Genomic DNA, 16,741 nt, shown 5'->3' on the forward strand with positions numbered 1-16,741 from the left:
TTCTATCCCAGGATGAGCGAGAGCCAGGCCCAAGGGGCCCCTGCGAGGACAGCTCTCGTCCTATATGGCTCAGAAACCGGAAACGCGCAAGAAGTGGCCGAAGAGCTTGGAGCGCTGGCCGAGCGCCTACATTTCGTGACTCACGTCGCGGAAATGAACTCTGTAAAGGCTGTGCGTGTTTAGGCTATTCCCCTTGCGTATGGTGTACCTTGCTTACAATCCTACCGCAGGAGCTGCTCAAGTCGTTTACTTTTACGGTATTTGTTGTGTCGACGACGGGGCAGGGTGAAATTCCTGCGAATGCGAGGTCGTTTTGGAGATCCTTGCTTCTGAAGAAGCTGCCGCCTACTTTCTTGAGCGGGGTCAATTATGTTTCGTTTGGATTGGGTGATAGTTCATATCCCAAGTGAGTGGATTGGCTTTGTAGCTGTTGGTATGACACGGTGTCTGACTCGACCAGGTTTAATTGGGCTGCGCGGAAGTTGCACAAGCGTCTGCTCCAGCTCGGGGCTAATGAGATATATCCCCGTGGCGAGGCTAATGCGCAACATCCAGAAGGGTGAGTTTTAAATCTGCCTGGAATGCTCTACGAATGGCTGATTGAATTCTAGACTTGAAGGCACATTCATTCCTTGGATTACGGACTTTCGTAGCCACTTGCTGGACAAGTATCCGCTGCCTGAAGGACTGTATCCGATACCGGATGATGTGCAACTGCCACCTAAATGGGTTCTGAGATTGCAAGAAGAAGCGACCGCAAGTGAAACGCCTACGATGCAGACTTCAGTGAGCGAGCAGATAGCTGCGTTTGCCGAGTATCCGGGACTGACTCGACTGGATCACGACGTGAGACCGATCCCGGATGCATTGACAGCGACCCTCGTTGAAAATAGACGGGTCACACCACGCACCCATTGGCAAGATGTGCGCCAGATATCGCTTACGGTCCCGGATGCAGTAACCTATGCTCCTGGGGACATGGTCTGCATCACGCCGAAGAATTTTGATGAAGATGTCCAAGCACTGATAGACATGATGGGCTGGGGCGAAATGGCTGACAAGTTGGTATCGCTGGCCCCTGGCGAAAAGCTCCAAGCTGCAGGGGAGCTGCATGCTCCTCCAATCCCTGGTCTTGAGAAGTATGCCAAGTTGACGCTGCGAGCGCTCCTGATGGACTACATCGATATCAGAGCGATTCCTCGGCGGTCGTTTTTCTCGGCAATTGCACACTACACCAGCAACGAGATGCACAAGGAACGACTCCTCGAGTTTACGAATCCCGAGTACTTGGATGAGTTTTGGGACTACACCTCACGGCCAAGGCGAAGCATCCTGGAGGTCTTGCATGAGTTTCATTCAGTCAAGATCCCATGGCAGCATGTAACGTCAGTCTTCCCGGTCTTTCGAGGGAGGCAGTTCAGCATCGCCAGCGGAGGCGAATTGAAGAGGACATCCGATGGGGGAGCGAAATTTGAGCTATTGATCGCCATTGTAAAGTATCAAACGGTGATCAAGCGGATCCGAGAAGGAGTGTGTACAAGATACCTGTCTGTGCTGCGGCCAGGCAGTACCCTCCAAGTCCAACTGCAGCGCGGCGGACTCAGCTCATCCGTCAACCAACTGGTTGGTCCGACTGTCCTTATTGGACCTGGTACAGGCGTCGCGCCGTTGCGATCAATGCTCTGGGAGAAAGCTGCCTTCGTGAAAGCGTACCGAGAAGAGCATCCGGATGCGAGGCCCCCGATCGGACCTACGATTCTTCTCTACGGCGGCCGCAATCGCGCTGCGGACTTTTTCTTCGAGACGGAGTGGCAAGAACTGAGTGACCTGATCGACTTGCAGGTCTTCACTGCGTTTTCACGAGATCAGCGACAAAAGATTTATGTACAGGACATCATACGACGCAATTTTGGGCTGTTTTTCAGGCTGCTACACGACATGAATGGCTCGGTGTACATCTGTGGTTCATCGGGGAGAATGCCACAGGCAGTCAGGGAGGCGCTCATTGAAGCATTTGAGCACGGGGGACAAGCTGATGGACCACAGCTCGCCCGACGCGGAGCGGAGGAGTATCTGATAAGTATGGAGAAGAGTGGGCGGTATAAACAAGAGACTTGGTAGCTTGGTAGGCCTAGTGTCATGGGTTGTCACATGCTGCTGGTGATATGGTGGTCTTCTTTGAACATATACTCCCCCAAAATACATAGATTAATGAAACGCATCGAGACAAGACACTGGTATCGGCAATATCAATATTATCATTATATTTTTTTGATCAACACCAGTAATCAGTTTGAAGGCACAGTTACTCCGCAAGTAGCCATTTCTTCGACCCCAGCATTGCTATTGTCCAAGAGTCCGGCGTAGTAACCTCGGTTGGAGACGGAGGGGACTGCGGGCGATGATGCTGCGGTTGGGACTTCTCGGGCCGCATCGGCCATGGGGTTATTTTCTGCACTATTTCGCCCTTCTCCGCCTAAGTCACCTGCGCTCGATTGGCCCCAGACTGCCTTGGGACTGACTCTCTTCCGACTTGGATATCTGCTTTCCTTTCCCAATTACCAGGCTTTTTTTTGTCTCACACCATTGAGTGGTAATTTCTTTTCAGACTCACAATGAGCGGATTGCGGATTCTAGTCCCCGTGAAGAGGGTGATTGATTACGCGGTGAGTTGCATTTTCCTGGCATACTCCGTTCTCGGTGAAGAGTCAGAGCTCCGAGGCTACGGCCGGAGCTGAAACAATGACACTATACCATAATCTCCGAGGATTATCTACAGGTAGGAGTAATTCTGAAATGATTCTAACAGCATTCGAAAGATCAAACCCCGAATCAACAAGACCCAGACCGGCGTCGAAACCGCCGGGGTCAAGCACTCCCTCAACCCCTTCGATGAGCTCTCGATCGAGGAGGCCGTCCGCCTTCGTGAGCGCAAAGGCCCCCTGAAAGTCGAAAACATCCTCGCGCTCTCCGCTGGCGGAGCCAAGTGCGTCGATACGCTCCGGACAGCCATGGCTATGGGCGCGGACCGGGCCTTCCACGTCGAGGTTCCCGACAGCAACGACGGGGGCATGGAGCCGCTGACCATTGCGAAGATGCTGCAGGCAGTGGTGAAGCAGGAGAACATCAACCTGGTTCTTTTGGGGAAGCAGGCGATTGACGGAGACCAGGGGCAGACGGGCCAGATGCTGGCCGGTCTGCTGGGGTGGCCGCAGGCGACGCAGGCGAGCAAGGTCGAGATCAAGGACGAGAAGGGGACGGTGGAGGTGACTCACGAGGTGGATGGGGGTGTTGAGACGCTGCGTGCTCAGTTGCCCCTGGTTATTACGACGGATCTGCGGTTGAATGAGCCTCGGTATGCCAGTCTGCCGAACATTATGAAGGCGAAGAAGAAGCCTCTTGAGAAGAAGAAGCTCGAGGATTTCGGGGTTGAGGATAAGCGGCGGTTGAAGACGATCAAGGTTACTGGTAGGTTTTTCCTTCTTGTTGCAATGCACGGCGGATGCTGACTATGACAGAACCTCCTGCGCGTCAGGGCGGCGGTAAGGTGGAGGATGTTGACGGTCTGATCGGCAAGCTGAAGGAGCTCGGTGCGCTGTGATTGTGATTTCAATCGTGTAAATGAGCCAGACGTATACTTGATCTGTATGCATATTCTTATGATTAGACTTACTACGGGACTAGCCAGAGCTAGATCTACTGACAGAATACCATGACTTGAAAAATTGCTCCCTACGGAGTTACACCTACCTTGTAATTATAATCGAAGTTGTAGTCCGGGACTGAGTTGCCACATGAATCCAGATGACAGATCTCATGTGTATATTTGATTGCCGGGTATCCTGTTCGCATGGATCATGCGAACATGTTAGCGTGCGATAGTGTTAAGCATAGCCGGCAGACGGCAACTCTCGTCCTCTCGTGGCCACAGACTCTATCACCTGCTCAGAATTTAAAGATATTGTAGTGTTGATGTGTACTACCAGAAAGTGACATATCACGATACAGGACTGGCGAGGCGAGTCTTGTGCCGAAGGAAATGAGTTTGTGAGGCATCCATCTCATGAACCACGATCCCACCAATAGATTATTAGAGGTCTGTGTTCTCCATCCCAGATCGGGATTTGTGAATTTACTCCGTAATCTTTGCTTATTGCTAGTCATTTTGCGGCCTATGGCTTACAGTAGTTTGTTTCACTTTCGAGCCGGCGATCCGGGGAATAGGTTATGGATATGTAGTGGCTTTAGACATGGAAGTATGCTAAGCTAGGTAGATCCCTGAAGAGATGGATACATAATACTGGCTGTTTTGGGGCGATTGGCGAAAGTGGGCGATCTACGGGGTATCTAGTGTTTATCGATCTGTGGGCGAAGCTAATGTGTCATCTATCACATTCGCGATTCCAGACATTCCAGACTAGGATCATGGAAGGTTTTGATATCCTGGCTTGCAGGAGTAGGAGATTAATGACGGGATGAATAGATAGATTGATTCTTATTATATCTAGTCGTTGGGATTGTCATTGAATGATGCTTTGCGTAGGCCGTATAGGTAGCTCTGGGCGTATCACTCCCGAGTATATGTGAAATAGCCGGAGAAACCAATTGATGAGATTCGGAACTGGCTTTTGTATTTAACTCTCAATGTGCCTGTATCTCAACAGAGAGTCTCTTCGGCACACCGATCAAAGACATGCGACGAGAGAATGTGCAGGAAGACAACGAGACTCGACGATCGTGCAGGTGATGGTTGACAACTGACAGCGGACGCATCGAGCTCAGGGACGCAGACAAGAATGTATTATCACAGCTTAATGGCAAGAAAGCTTCGGAATACAGCACTATTGATTGGACTACTGTATAGACGGCAAACTATCTCCTGCATATGCTTTTCACCAGCGTTCACAGGACCCTTCATCGAACCAAGGGATAGATCGAAGCTTTGTCCTGTGACTCCTGTCGTGGATCATGAATCCCTTTCGCGTCCGATCCTCCATCATTCATTTGATCCGACAGCCAAGACTAGAATAACCTAGTCTATACGGTGATAATATAGAATAGTCTGGCGTATATCTACATCGAGTAAACAGATGATAGAGTGGTTGGGGCCGAAGGGATGCGGTATTGGAGCTGTCATATGTGCCTAACACAGTAGTGGGCCTTCAGAATGCAGGGAGAAATTTACCCTTTCGCCAATTTCAATGTGGGAGCGGAATAGTCAAACTCTGTCAATAATAATGAGATGGATTATTAACGATGGTTGGAAAAGAAGAGTTTGAAGAGAACCAGTCGGCTAGAAAGTATGAGAATCTAGACCAAGGCATTAGTGATCATTGCAACCAGTGGTTCAGTTCCAGGTACATCCATGAATCGTATATTCAACTAGATGTACGTAGTCGATGACGACGGATTCCATTTGATAAAGGATGAGTTTGCTGTGGTAGAAAGGAGGGACAGAAAAGAATGTTTTTGTTCTGGCAGACAAACACATTGTCATTGTCAATAATTAGAGACAGAAATGGATAGAACTATTCCGGAGTACAGCAGAGACAGCAACAGTGGTACTTACAAATACTCCTCTTAGTGATCCATCCGGCGTCGCCGATCGCTAAGCCTTACCAATATACTTAAGTTAACTTCCTACTAGTCTAGATAACAACTAGGTTAGTCCCATGATGACGCCCAGGTGAAGTCGATGATGATGATGACATCCATCACTTCCATTTCCAGTTTCACTTCCCATTTCCATCTTTTTTCTTCTTCCTATCGTCTGCTACGATCTGTATTTTCTCCAGGTCCAGCCTTGGCGCCACTTTGGGTTCCAACTATGCTTTTCCGATCCAGCCGCGCCTTGGTCGTCCCTGGTTTTTCTATCTTAGGTACTTATATGGACTATCAAGTTTAAATTTTGACGACTATTATTATGGACCATGATGATTGAGACGAATGACACTTATAATGATGAATGACCATACTACCTTCTCATTCCTCTCTTGATTCCTTGAAGATCTTCATTATTGGCTTGATATAGATAGGACCACCAAGTACCTACAGGACCTCCCTTGTCTCCTTGGCCTGCATACCTTGCTCGTCCTTCAAGGTATTATTGAACCTCATCCCCATTTTCCGTCCATCCCCGTCGGATTGTTTCTGGTCCCTTCTTTATTATTTATTATTTTTTCCCGTTGCTCCTGGGTTATTGGGCAGGTAAGTTTGGGCCTCTTCCCTTGTTCTCCCGTTCCATGGTTATACTCTTCCTCTCTCCCCATCCTACCTTCATCTTGCGACGACATCGCCACTCTCTTCCGGCCGTTGAACACGGATAACGCGGAGTGACCCAGTGACTGATATTTCTCCCTCTCATATGTAGCTCAGCTCATTCATATACATAATATATTTCAGCGCCCTTGATTTCACCATTAGTCCAATTTGTCTCCTACCTTTGTCTTTTAACCTTAGCTGCATTCCAAAGCTTGTCTGGCAAGCATACCTCGGCTGCGGCAATAAACGACACTATACCTAATTCCTCCGCATTTTTACATTCCATTGTCATTTACGGGCAATTTCCGTCGCGCATGTTTACCGTTCCCGTCGCGATCCGACGGTTTGGGGTTTCTGATCTGGGAAATATAGAGTCTGCGCCCTCTCCTGTCGAGGGACGTGGTCCTGTCCTTACGAGGGCTGTGGATTCGGCTCATCGAGCTCCCAAATAGTCGTCGCAATGGCTCCCACGATTTGGGAAAAGGCCAAGGTGGGCGGCAAGAAGGGATTCGACAAGGCATGGAATACGGTCGATAAGCTAGGGGCGCCGGTGAATCGGTTGTCGAATCGCGTTGGAGCGGAGGCCTTCTGGCCCATGACTCTCGACAAAGAAAGCGACAAAGCAGCTCGCATCCTGCGCAGCTTCTGCAAAGATGGTTTCTATACCAAAGAAGATGTGGAGCAAAACGGTACGGACAGCAATGGGAAGATCAATCGTCCCAAGGGTAAGCAGCGAGTGATCAAGAAGATTCCCGCGCCAGTGATCCAGCGCGCAGTGGGCCTCGCCATCTTCACGACAATGCGAACGGGACTATGGCTGAGTGGCTCGGGTGGAAGCGGTGTGCTTTTGGCCCGCATTCCCGAAACAGGCGAATGGAGTCCGCCCTCAGGTATCATGCTGCACACCGCTGGTATCGGTTTCTTGGCCGGGGTGGACATTTATGATTGCGTGGTCGTTATCAACACCTTCGAGGCACTTGAAGCATTCAAGAAAGTGCGGTGTACTTTGGGAGGAGAGGTCAGCGCGGCGGCTGGTCCCTATGGGGTTGGAGGTGTCCTGGAGTCGGAGGTACACAAGCGACAGGCACCCATCTGGACATACATGAAGAGCCGGGGCCTATACGCTGGCGTCCAGGTGGACGGAACGATCATCATTGAACGCACAGACGAAAATGAGCGATTCTATGGCGAAAGGATATCCGTCACCGACATTTTGGCCGGCAAGGTAAAGCGACCACCAAGGTCCATCAAGACCCTCATCCAGACGATCAAGGCCGCACAAGGTGACAGCGATGTGGAGGAGAACTGGATTCCTCCCCCGGGACAGACGCCGGGCGATGTCGAGGTCCAGCCAGCGACTTCCTTCGGAGTCCCGGATCCCGATGACCCGGATCCGTTCGGGGTAAAGGCCCTGGAGGCCGAAGGCTTGTTCATCCGCGAAGCCGGGACCCGATCACGACCGTCACAAGATGTCTTTGAGTTCAAACCCAGTCCCCATAGTCCCATCTATTCCACCTTCCGACGGAGTTTGGATAGCTCCCCACGCAGCAGTTGGAGAGCGAGCGTTCAAAGTCATGCCAGTGTGGATCGAGGGACGCAGACCGACGAGGCCCCCTTGACTGCTCCTACATCGATCAGCCGCGCCTCGTCAAGGAGCACCCGTGCAGATCGTATTGAGCGCAGTCCGTGGGACGCAGAGGACGGCTGGGATACCGTGATACCGGAGCGGCCGGCCCATCTCACCCGGCATCGGGAGTACGACAGTGATCAGGACTCTGTGGATGATCAGTATGAGGTCCACGAGGTCAGTAGTGCTACCGTCTCCAAGCGCGAGAGCACCACTCCGTCTTCCCCTGTGTCCATTGAGGACACAACTGCTCCTCCAGAGCTGAAACGTCATTCGCCCACATTCACCCGCGCCCGGCTGGTCACCATTCCGAAGCGCTTGCCTCCTGCTCTACCACCCCGGAATCCTCATCGGGACCCAGTTCCGATGTCACAATCGACACCTACTTCTCCAACCTCCTCCACTTCCTCCTCTCCAGACGGCAGAGGCAGACGATCCGTGATGTCCCACCCTGATAACTCCACTGTAAATGGATTTGCCCAACTTCCCCTCCATCCTAACAATTATTCCTCATCGAGTCTCCTGTCGAAAGAGACTCCTCAACCGCATAACCAGGCGTACGCTGAGAAAGACGACTTCCACTCTGTCGCAAGCGCTCAAGCATCGGACGATGAAGCCGAGCCTGATACTGCAACCGTCAATGGCTTTCACAAGGAAGGCTCTAATGAAGAAGTCGTTCCTCACTTGACTCAGAGTGACCGCGCAGCTTTGGAAGCAACAGAACCAGTCGCCAAGATCGAAGCGCAGGAGCCTGCTCCCAAGCCTGAATCAAATGATGCGACTTTGGAAGAGACAAAGTCTGTCTCCGAAAGTGGGAGTCACAAAGCTTCGGAGCCCACTCAAAGTGTGTAGACCTCTGTCGGGATCTTCTGTCAATATCATTGTCCTACTATTTTGGTACTTATTGTATATAGACCTTCTCCTATCTCTGTCATTTCTCCATGATTATTTGTTTGGGCGGGCGCATGTGTGATTGACTTTGTCTGCTACCGACAATACATCACTTGTCTTGTCGGATCTTCTGTCCCTCTGGGTGTGTCTTCTTCTTCTCTTGGTTATTTTGCCTTCTTAGCGTCCTGGCATCTGGGAGGATGGGCGTCATGGTTATTCGGTTGTCAAGTAGAGCATTTCTCTACCAGAACAGAAAGCTTCTCAAGCTTGGAAAATTTCACTTAATGTCTTACATATTATAATCCGGAGTAGTTCCTAGAAGACTTCTGTGTCTCACTGTCTCATTATATAAGAGGTTAAGAGGAACATAGATTCTCACCTGGATAAATTCTAATCTTTCATGGAAATGACAGAAGCTGAGACTGACTCAAACCGAATTTGAAGACTTTACCCCTGAATCTCTTAATGCGAGACCTGAAACTGAAGTTTGAATGAGCCATGAGACAATTGTTGGTGCTGCCTTGCTGAGCCCAAGATAAGCATTGTACCAGCAAAACGACAGACACCAGACAACAATATTCATTATCCACAGGGACATGATGCCTCACTGTCAATTCGTTTAGATTCTGACAACCAGTGGATCCGCTTTGATCGTTCCCCAGACCAAATCCACTAAGAGCGCTAGGCCCCTTTTCTGCCTGAAATGATGTCGCTTGGAGCAGGCAGCAGCCCGCATTGGCGCCAGGATCCTCAGGCCACTAGTTACTAGATACGGGGTTGGAGTGCGATAAATAGACCACAACACACCACAAGAGAAGGTCCGAATTGCCTTCTCAATCCATCATCTTCATCTTCATAATTTGTCTGTAACAGTGATAAGCGATTGCGGGGACTGGAACCATTTCATACCTTTTCGAATCATTCCGCAGAGCTCAACTATATCCTTGTTTACTTCATTGCTTCCACACGGAGTACAGCTCACACTATCTTCTCGATGGCACCACGAACATTCAAAAAAGCTGTCATCGCCGTAAGCGGGACGTTCCCGGGTTACAAGCAAGGTATGTCGTGCCACGCACTGTCTGACCGACTACAACGACGACGACGACGCTAACTAGCGCGGATTCTGACAGCCGATCTGAAGGCTATCGTCGAGGGACAAGGCGCTACATTCACCTCTACAGTTTCAGAGGGCTGCACGCATCTCGTCACGACGCAGAAGGAAGTCGAGAAAGGGACGGTGAAATGTAAGTTGACCCGGCTGGCCGTACTAAGCAGCGTGTGCTGATGGGCGCAGACAAGCAAGCATGTAATCTTCCCGGATGTGATGTCGTTTCTTTGGAATGGCTGTTGGACTCGCAGAAGGCCGGAAAACCACTTGCTTCTAAGACGTATCTTCTGACGTCCGGAGCTGTGTCTGGGGGCCAGGGACAGAATGTAGATGGTACTGCTACTGCCCCTGCTACGGCTACTGCTACTGGCGCTACCATTGCTCCCAAGGCGAACAAGAGGAAGCTTGCCGATGCGAATGATGATATCGCGGCGGATGCGAATGGCGCTAGCAACGGCGACGAAGCGAATAAGAAACAGAAGGCTGCGCAGAAGGCTAGCACCAAGCCTCCGAATGTTCCTATTGACGAGGGGTGCACGATGCCTGGTATGTCCTTGCTAGGAGAATGGTGGCAATGGGTTGTAGCTAATTGGCATAGGGGCGGTCTTTATTGAAGATTCCGGGCTGATCTGGGATGCAACGCTGAACCAGACAAATTCTGCGCATAACAACAACAAGTTCTACCGGATTCAGCTGCTGGTTGATACCTCCGGGACAACCTACAAGACCTGGACGCGATGGGGCCGTGTCGGGGAGTTTGGATCGTCTGCACTGCTGGGTGATGGGACTCTGCAGAGAGCCAAGTTCGAGTTTGAGAAGAAGTTCAAAGACAAGACGGGTCTGAAGTGGGAAGATCGGCTGAGCACCCCTAAGTCGAACAAGTACACCTTTATCGAGCGTAACTATGAAGAGTCGGACGACGAAGAGGACAACGCGGAGAAGATGGATGTCGACGAAAAGGAAGAGGTCGAGAGTACCCTGCCTCAGGCGGTGCAGAAGCTTTTGACCTTTATCTTTAACCAGCAACACTTCCTGTCCACGATGGCGTCCATGTCGTACGACGCGCAAAAGCTGCCGTTGGGCAAGCTGAGCAAGCGGACCCTGACGACAGGATTTCAGATTCTGAAAGATCTGTCCGAACTCGTGGCCGATCCCTCCCTTGCGAGCTCGAGATACAACACTTCGTTCCAGCATGCCGCTCTGGATCTCAGCAATCGTTACTTTACCACTATTCCGCACGTATTTGGTCGCAATACGCCTCCTATCCTGACTGCAGATCATCAGATCAAGACCGAGGTTGATCTGCTGGAAGCACTGACCGACATGGGTGTTGCCAACGGAATCATGAAGAACTCTCGGGATGCCGAGATGATGAACCAGCTGGATCGTCAGTACCAGGGTCTGGGAATGCAGGAGATGACTCCACGTAAGCCTGCTGTATGCTCTTCGTGACGAAAGCTGACCCGTGTAGTGAACCGTTCCTCAGCCGAATTCCGTGAACTCGAAGCATACCTGAATAATTCTCGCGGCTCGACGCACCATCTTCGCTACAGCGTGAGTACTTCCCCCGAAACCAACTTTCAGGATACTCACCACAAACAGGTCATCAACATCTTCCGCATTGAGCGCAAGGGGGAAGAGGATCGGTTCAAGGCTTCTTGTTATTCGACTCTAAAGAACAGCAACCGCCGTCTACTGTGGCACGGATCCCGCAGTACCAATTACGGTGGTATCCTAAGCCAGGGTCTTCGTATTGCACCACCCGAAGCCCCCATGTCAGGATACATGTTCGGCAAGGGCGTCTACTTCGCCGATATGTCAAGCAAATCCGCAAACTACTGTGTGCCCTACAACAGCGCCAACATGGGTCTGCTGCTCCTCTGCGATGTCGAGCTTGGAAACCCCATGTTCGAGCAGTTTCAGGCCAACTTCAACGCAGGAACGGATGCCAAAGCCCAGGGAAAGATCGCGACGCTCGGAAAAGGGCGGACTATCCCGGCGGGTTGGAAGGATGCAGGCTGTCTTCATCCAGCATTGTCAGGGGTGCAGATGCCAGATGTGTCCAAGTCCACAATGTGTGGCAATGGCAGTCTGCAGTATAATGAGTACATTGTGTACGATGTTGCGCAGATTCGGCAGAGGTACCTTTTCCATGTGCATATGAGCTGATGGATTCTTCTTATTTTCGGGTTGTGATTCTTTTCTTTTCGGCTGGGGCTCGGAGTTCGGATGGCGAGGCGTTTGTGGTCGCATAGCGGTGAACAGGACTTTGCTTTCCGCTTTCAAAGACTTAGCTCTAGATCTTTCTCCTGCGAAAATAGTTCGAATGAATGCTAAGGTTAGTAGCTAACCCTACTGATCAGTACCCAAAGTCGATGCGCACCATCTTCGTGGGACTGCTTGGGAGAAGGGAGAGTTCTACAGGAGATCAGCGGCGATTCAATATCTACCCTCGGTAGTGTTAGTATTGGTTTTCGCTAATGGGGCATTGTTATCACAGCTCCACAGTTTGTTGTTCCCCGTCTTCCATCCACCAATCATCAGTCAGGATCGACATGGCTGCTGCGTGACTCCTTCAGATCCTCATTTAATATAAGATGCTTCTTGGCCTTCCTTAATCTTGTTCTTATTCTATATGTCTACTCAGATGAGTTGAGAGGCGTATCATGCTATCCCTTGTATCCCTTCTCTCTGGGACCGCTGGTCTTGCGTTGACCGCGTCGGCACAATATTTCCCTCCCACGCCAGAGGGTCTCACGGTCGTGCATTCGAAGCACCAGGAGGGTGTGCAGATTTCGTACAAAGAAGTATGATACTTTACCTAGCCTATTGAAACTGCTAACGGATCCAGCCCGGTATTTGTGAAACCACCCCGGGTGTCAAATCGTACTCCGGCTATGTGCATCTGCCGCCCGGCACGCTGAACGACGTTGATGTCGACCAGCAATACCCCATCAACACTTTCTTCTGGTTCTTCGAGTCGCGCAATGATCCCGTTAACGCACCGCTAGCCATCTGGATGAACGGCGGGCCCGGCAGTTCGTCCATGATCGGACTACTGCAGGAAAACGGCCCGTGTCTTGTAAACGCCGACTCCAACTCAACGGAGATCAACCCCTGGTCGTGGAACAACTACGTCAACATGCTGTACATTGACCAGCCGAACCAGGTCGGGTTCAGCTATGATGTTCCTACGAATGGGACGTATAATCAGCTTACCAGTGCGTGGAATGTGTCTGCATTCGCGGACGAAGTCCCGGAGCAGAACAATACATTCTATGTGGGCACGTTTCCCAGTATGAATCGGACGGCTACGGCGAATACGACGGAGAACGCGGCGCGGTCGCTTTGGCACTTTGCGCAGACGTGGTTTTCTGAATTCCCCGAGTACAAGCCGCACGATGACCGGGTGAGTATCTGGACTGAGTCCTATGGTGGGCGGTACGGGCCGTCATTCACCGCGTTCTTTCAGGAACAAAATGAGAAGATTGAGCGGGGGACATTACCAGATGAGTATCATTATATTCACCTGGATACTCTGGGAATTATCAATGGGTGCGTGGATTTGTTGACACAAGCTCCATTCTACCCGGAGATGGCGTACAACAACACCTACGGCATCCAGGCGATCAACAAAACCGCCTACGAAAAGGCAATGAATGCGTGGAGTAAGCCTGGTGGCTGCAGGGATTTAATAGTCGAGTGCCGTGAGCTAGCGGCCCAGGGAGATCCAACCATGTCCGGGAGCAACGAGACGGTCAACGAGGCCTGTCGGAAGGCGAACGACTACTGCAGCAACCAGGTGGAGGGTCCCTACATACTCTTCTCCGGCCGTGGCTACTACGACATCGCGCACTTTGACCCAGATCCATTCCCGCTCCCCTACTTCCAAGGCTTCCTGAACCAGAACTGGGTGCAAGCTGCGCTGGGGGTGCCCGTCAACTTCTCCATATCAGTGGACAGTACATACAATGCCTTCGGGTCGACGGGCGATTACCCGCGCTCCGATGTTCACGGGTACCTCGAGGATCTCGCGTATGTTCTCGACTCGGGGATCAAGGTGGCGCTCGTCTACGGGGACCGGGACTACGCATGTCCCTGGAACGGCGGCGAAGAGGTCAGTCTGCGCGTCAACTATTCCGATTCACAGTCGTTCCAAGCAGCAGGCTATGCCCCGGTCCAGACCAATTCGTCGTATATTGGGGGCCGTGTGCGGCAGTACGGCAACTTTTCTTTCACCCGTGTCTTCGAAGCAGGCCATGAGGTACCGGCGTATCAACCCCAAACAGCATATGAGATATTCCACCGGGCTCTGTTTAACCGTGACATTGCGACGGGGAAGGTGTCACTGCTGAAGAATGCCACGTACGCGAGCGAGGGGCCATCCTCGACGTGGGAGTTCAAGAATGAGGTACCTGAGAGTCCGGAGCCGACATGTTATATCCAGTCATTGCGGAGTAGTTGTACCGACGAGCAGATCCAGAGCGTGGTCAACGGGACTGCTTTGGTCAAAGATTGGATAGTTGTGGAGAAAGAAGTGGATATTACAAGACATGTTGATAGGACATACCTTATATAGATACCGGGTATACTTCGCGGATATATGGTGCTTCATTTACCCCGCAATAGGCAATTCCGCCACGATCTGGTTCGCTGGACTGCAACAAGAGCTTGACTGTTAATATATTTAGAATACAGGATTATCAAGACTATCGCTATACTTCAAGAGCTTGGCGTTTCCCTGAAACCGACTTGATATCATACGTTGACCAATGGAAGCTTCTCGAAGCTTCCATGCCTCAGGCGGGGAACTGTGCCATCAACGTCACACGTCACTCCCTCCGCGATTCAAGATAACCAGCCAGCAGCCCAACCACTTCTCTTCCTTCTCTTCCTCTCGACAGTTCTCTCAAACAAAACGTATTAGGGTGGCTTTGTATTGTGCATATTTCATCTTGGAATCGAACTGTTCGTTGTCGACTGCCGACAACCGTGCAACTGCTACAACTACAAGCCTCATCTTATCGCAACAGGAATCTTCTACGTCATTCGAGATTCCCCTTCAGCCTACACCAATCTTCTCCTCCACAACATAATACGCACTATCGCATGACAGGTGCAATTGTGGCCTGATTATTTTCCCGGTCTAATAGTTTATATTATCTTTGTTTTCTTGTTTACCTTCGCCAATTACTCTATACCACAGCACATTGAACATAGACATACACAATGGTCGCAGAAACGAAACTATACGACGCTCTAAATATTAAACCCGATGCCTCACAAGACGACATCAAAAAGGCCTACCGGAAAGCGGCCCTGAAATATCACCCAGACAAGAACAAAGATGATCCCAAGGCAGCGGAGAAATTCAAGGGTGAGTAGCTCGCAATCACAAGACTTGTCAGAGGGTGAGCAGTTCTAACAAAAGCAGAGGTCTCTCAAGCCTACGAAGTCCTCTCCGATCCCGAGAAACGTAAAGTCTACGACCAATACGGCCTCGAGTTCCTATTGCGCGGCGGCCCGGCCCCCGGGCCCGGCGGTGGCCCCGGTGCGGGCGGATTCGAAGGCTTCGAGGGCGGCATGCCTGGCGGGTTCTCCTTTGGTGGGATGCCCGGCGGTGGGGGAACCCGCACGTTCCATTTCTCGACTGGTCCAGGCGGCGGCGCTGGCGGGTTCCGCTTCAGCTCGGCGGATGATATCTTCCGGAACTTTGCGAAGGCGAGCGGGGGCGGTATGGGCGGCGGATTGGAAGATGATGACTTGTTCAATATCCTGGGCGGGCTAGGTGGTGGTGGTGGTCGCGGGTTCAGGACGAGTCGCGGCGCTGGTGCTGGTGCTGGCGGTGCGGGAGGAGGAGGATTCCAGCAGGCGAACCGGGCGCCGACGCCTGAGCCGACGGTCGTGGAGAAGGAGCTGCCGCTGACGTTGGACGAGCTTTTCAAGGGAACGACGAAGAAGGTGACGGTGAAGAGCAAGACATTCGATGCGAGCGGGAAGCGGACCGTCCAGGACGTGACGCTGGAGGCCAATATCAAGCCTGGTCTGCGGACGGGCTCGAAGATCAAGTACCGCGGTGTCGGGGATCAGGAAGAGGGCGGACGTCAGGATGTCCATCTCATCGTTACAGAGGTAAGTTTGCAATTCTAACACTCAAAGCCCAAGTCCATGTCCAGATAATACTAACGGCGAATAGAAACCGAACCCCAACTTCAAACGCCAGGGCGACAACCTCATAACAACGGTCGAGCTCTCTCTCAAGGAAGCCCTGACAGGCTGGGAACGTATCGTGCGCACCATCGACGGCAAATCCATCCGTGTCTCCAAGCCCGGTCCCACACCACCCGGCTACGAAGAAAAGTTCCCGGGCTTGGGAATGACGATGTCAAAGAAACCGAGCGAGCGGGGCGATCTCATCGTGCGCGTGAACGTCAAGTTCCCGACCAGTCTGACGACCGCGCAGAAGGATATCCTCAAGGATGTACTGCCATGATTTTAGATTTGTTGCCATGATTAGCATTAACGGCGTTTGGGCGTAGATGGGGAACGACTGGCTTGTTCATGATGATATGAATCTTTGATTGCTACTCTGCCGAAGAGCTTTACAAAACTTTTTTCATATTCATAATTCAATACAGACTTCTAAGTGTTGGAAGATGGTTCTGTTCCCTTAACGCATCGTATGGCAGACACCACCGTCTTCGAAGGAAGCTTGTCTCACCAGATGATATCTAATCAGCTGCGGGAGAAGTATCACCAAATTTGTAGTCGATAGACTTACTAGAAATAAAAGTGCCCGTACATACATTCTTCAGCGCCAGAAATCATCAAAGCCTCCATCTGCAACTTGA

At 51.3% G+C, this 16,741-nt stretch overlaps 6 protein-coding genes across 6 annotated transcripts; all 6 read left to right on the top strand.

Moving 5' to 3' along the window:
• Positions 1–12: 12 nt before the first annotated feature.
• Positions 13–2,121, top strand: tah18 (NAPDH-dependent diflavin reductase; the record flags this gene model as incomplete). The annotated part of the gene is made up of 4 exons (XM_033558062.2): positions 13–171; positions 231–406; positions 461–559; positions 612–2,121. 4 exons carry the CDS (start codon positions 13–15, stop codon positions 2,119–2,121), a joined length of 1,944 nt encoding a protein of 647 aa, XP_033413953.2.
• Positions 2,122–2,615: 494 nt separating this feature from the next.
• ALT_6558 (electron transfer flavoprotein subunit beta/FixA family protein) lies at positions 2,616–3,601 on the top strand (the record flags this gene model as incomplete). The annotated part of the gene is made up of 3 exons (XM_033558063.2): positions 2,616–2,666; positions 2,820–3,468; positions 3,519–3,601. 3 exons carry the CDS (start codon positions 2,616–2,618, stop codon positions 3,599–3,601), a joined length of 783 nt encoding a protein of 260 aa, XP_033413954.1.
• Positions 3,602–6,721: 3,120 nt separating this feature from the next.
• ALT_6559 (lipid-binding SYLF domain-containing protein) lies at positions 6,722–8,740 on the top strand (the record flags this gene model as incomplete). The annotated part of the gene is made up of 1 exon (XM_033558064.2): positions 6,722–8,740. One exon carries the CDS (start codon positions 6,722–6,724, stop codon positions 8,738–8,740), a length of 2,019 nt encoding a protein of 672 aa, XP_033413955.2.
• A 1,033-nt stretch (positions 8,741–9,773) lies between these two features.
• On the top strand, positions 9,774–12,059 carry ALT_6560 (putative poly(ADP)-ribose polymerase PARP; the record flags this gene model as incomplete). The annotated part of the gene is made up of 6 exons (XM_089600092.1): positions 9,774–9,840; positions 9,898–10,026; positions 10,077–10,436; positions 10,489–11,316; positions 11,362–11,444; positions 11,493–12,059. 6 exons carry the CDS (start codon positions 9,774–9,776, stop codon positions 12,057–12,059), a joined length of 2,034 nt encoding a protein of 677 aa, XP_089455554.1.
• Positions 12,060–12,556: 497 nt separating this feature from the next.
• On the top strand, positions 12,557–14,469 carry cp1 (putative carboxypeptidase S1; the record flags this gene model as incomplete). Its single annotated transcript, XM_033558066.2, has 2 exons — positions 12,557–12,697; positions 12,742–14,469. 2 exons carry the CDS (start codon positions 12,557–12,559, stop codon positions 14,467–14,469), a joined length of 1,869 nt encoding a protein of 622 aa, XP_033413957.2.
• Positions 14,470–15,119: 650 nt separating this feature from the next.
• Positions 15,120–16,383, top strand: ALT_6562 (putative DnaJ domain protein Psi; the record flags this gene model as incomplete). The annotated part of the gene is made up of 3 exons (XM_033558067.2): positions 15,120–15,267; positions 15,325–16,022; positions 16,087–16,383. 3 exons carry the CDS (start codon positions 15,120–15,122, stop codon positions 16,381–16,383), a joined length of 1,143 nt encoding a protein of 380 aa, XP_033413958.2.
• Positions 16,384–16,741: the final 358 nt, after the last annotated feature.

Source organism: Aspergillus lentulus (assembly GCF_001445615.1).
Source record: "Aspergillus lentulus DNA, contig: Alt12, strain: IFM 54703, whole genome shotgun sequence".
NCBI classification, from domain to species: Eukaryota; Fungi; Ascomycota; class Eurotiomycetes; order Eurotiales; family Aspergillaceae; genus Aspergillus; species Aspergillus lentulus.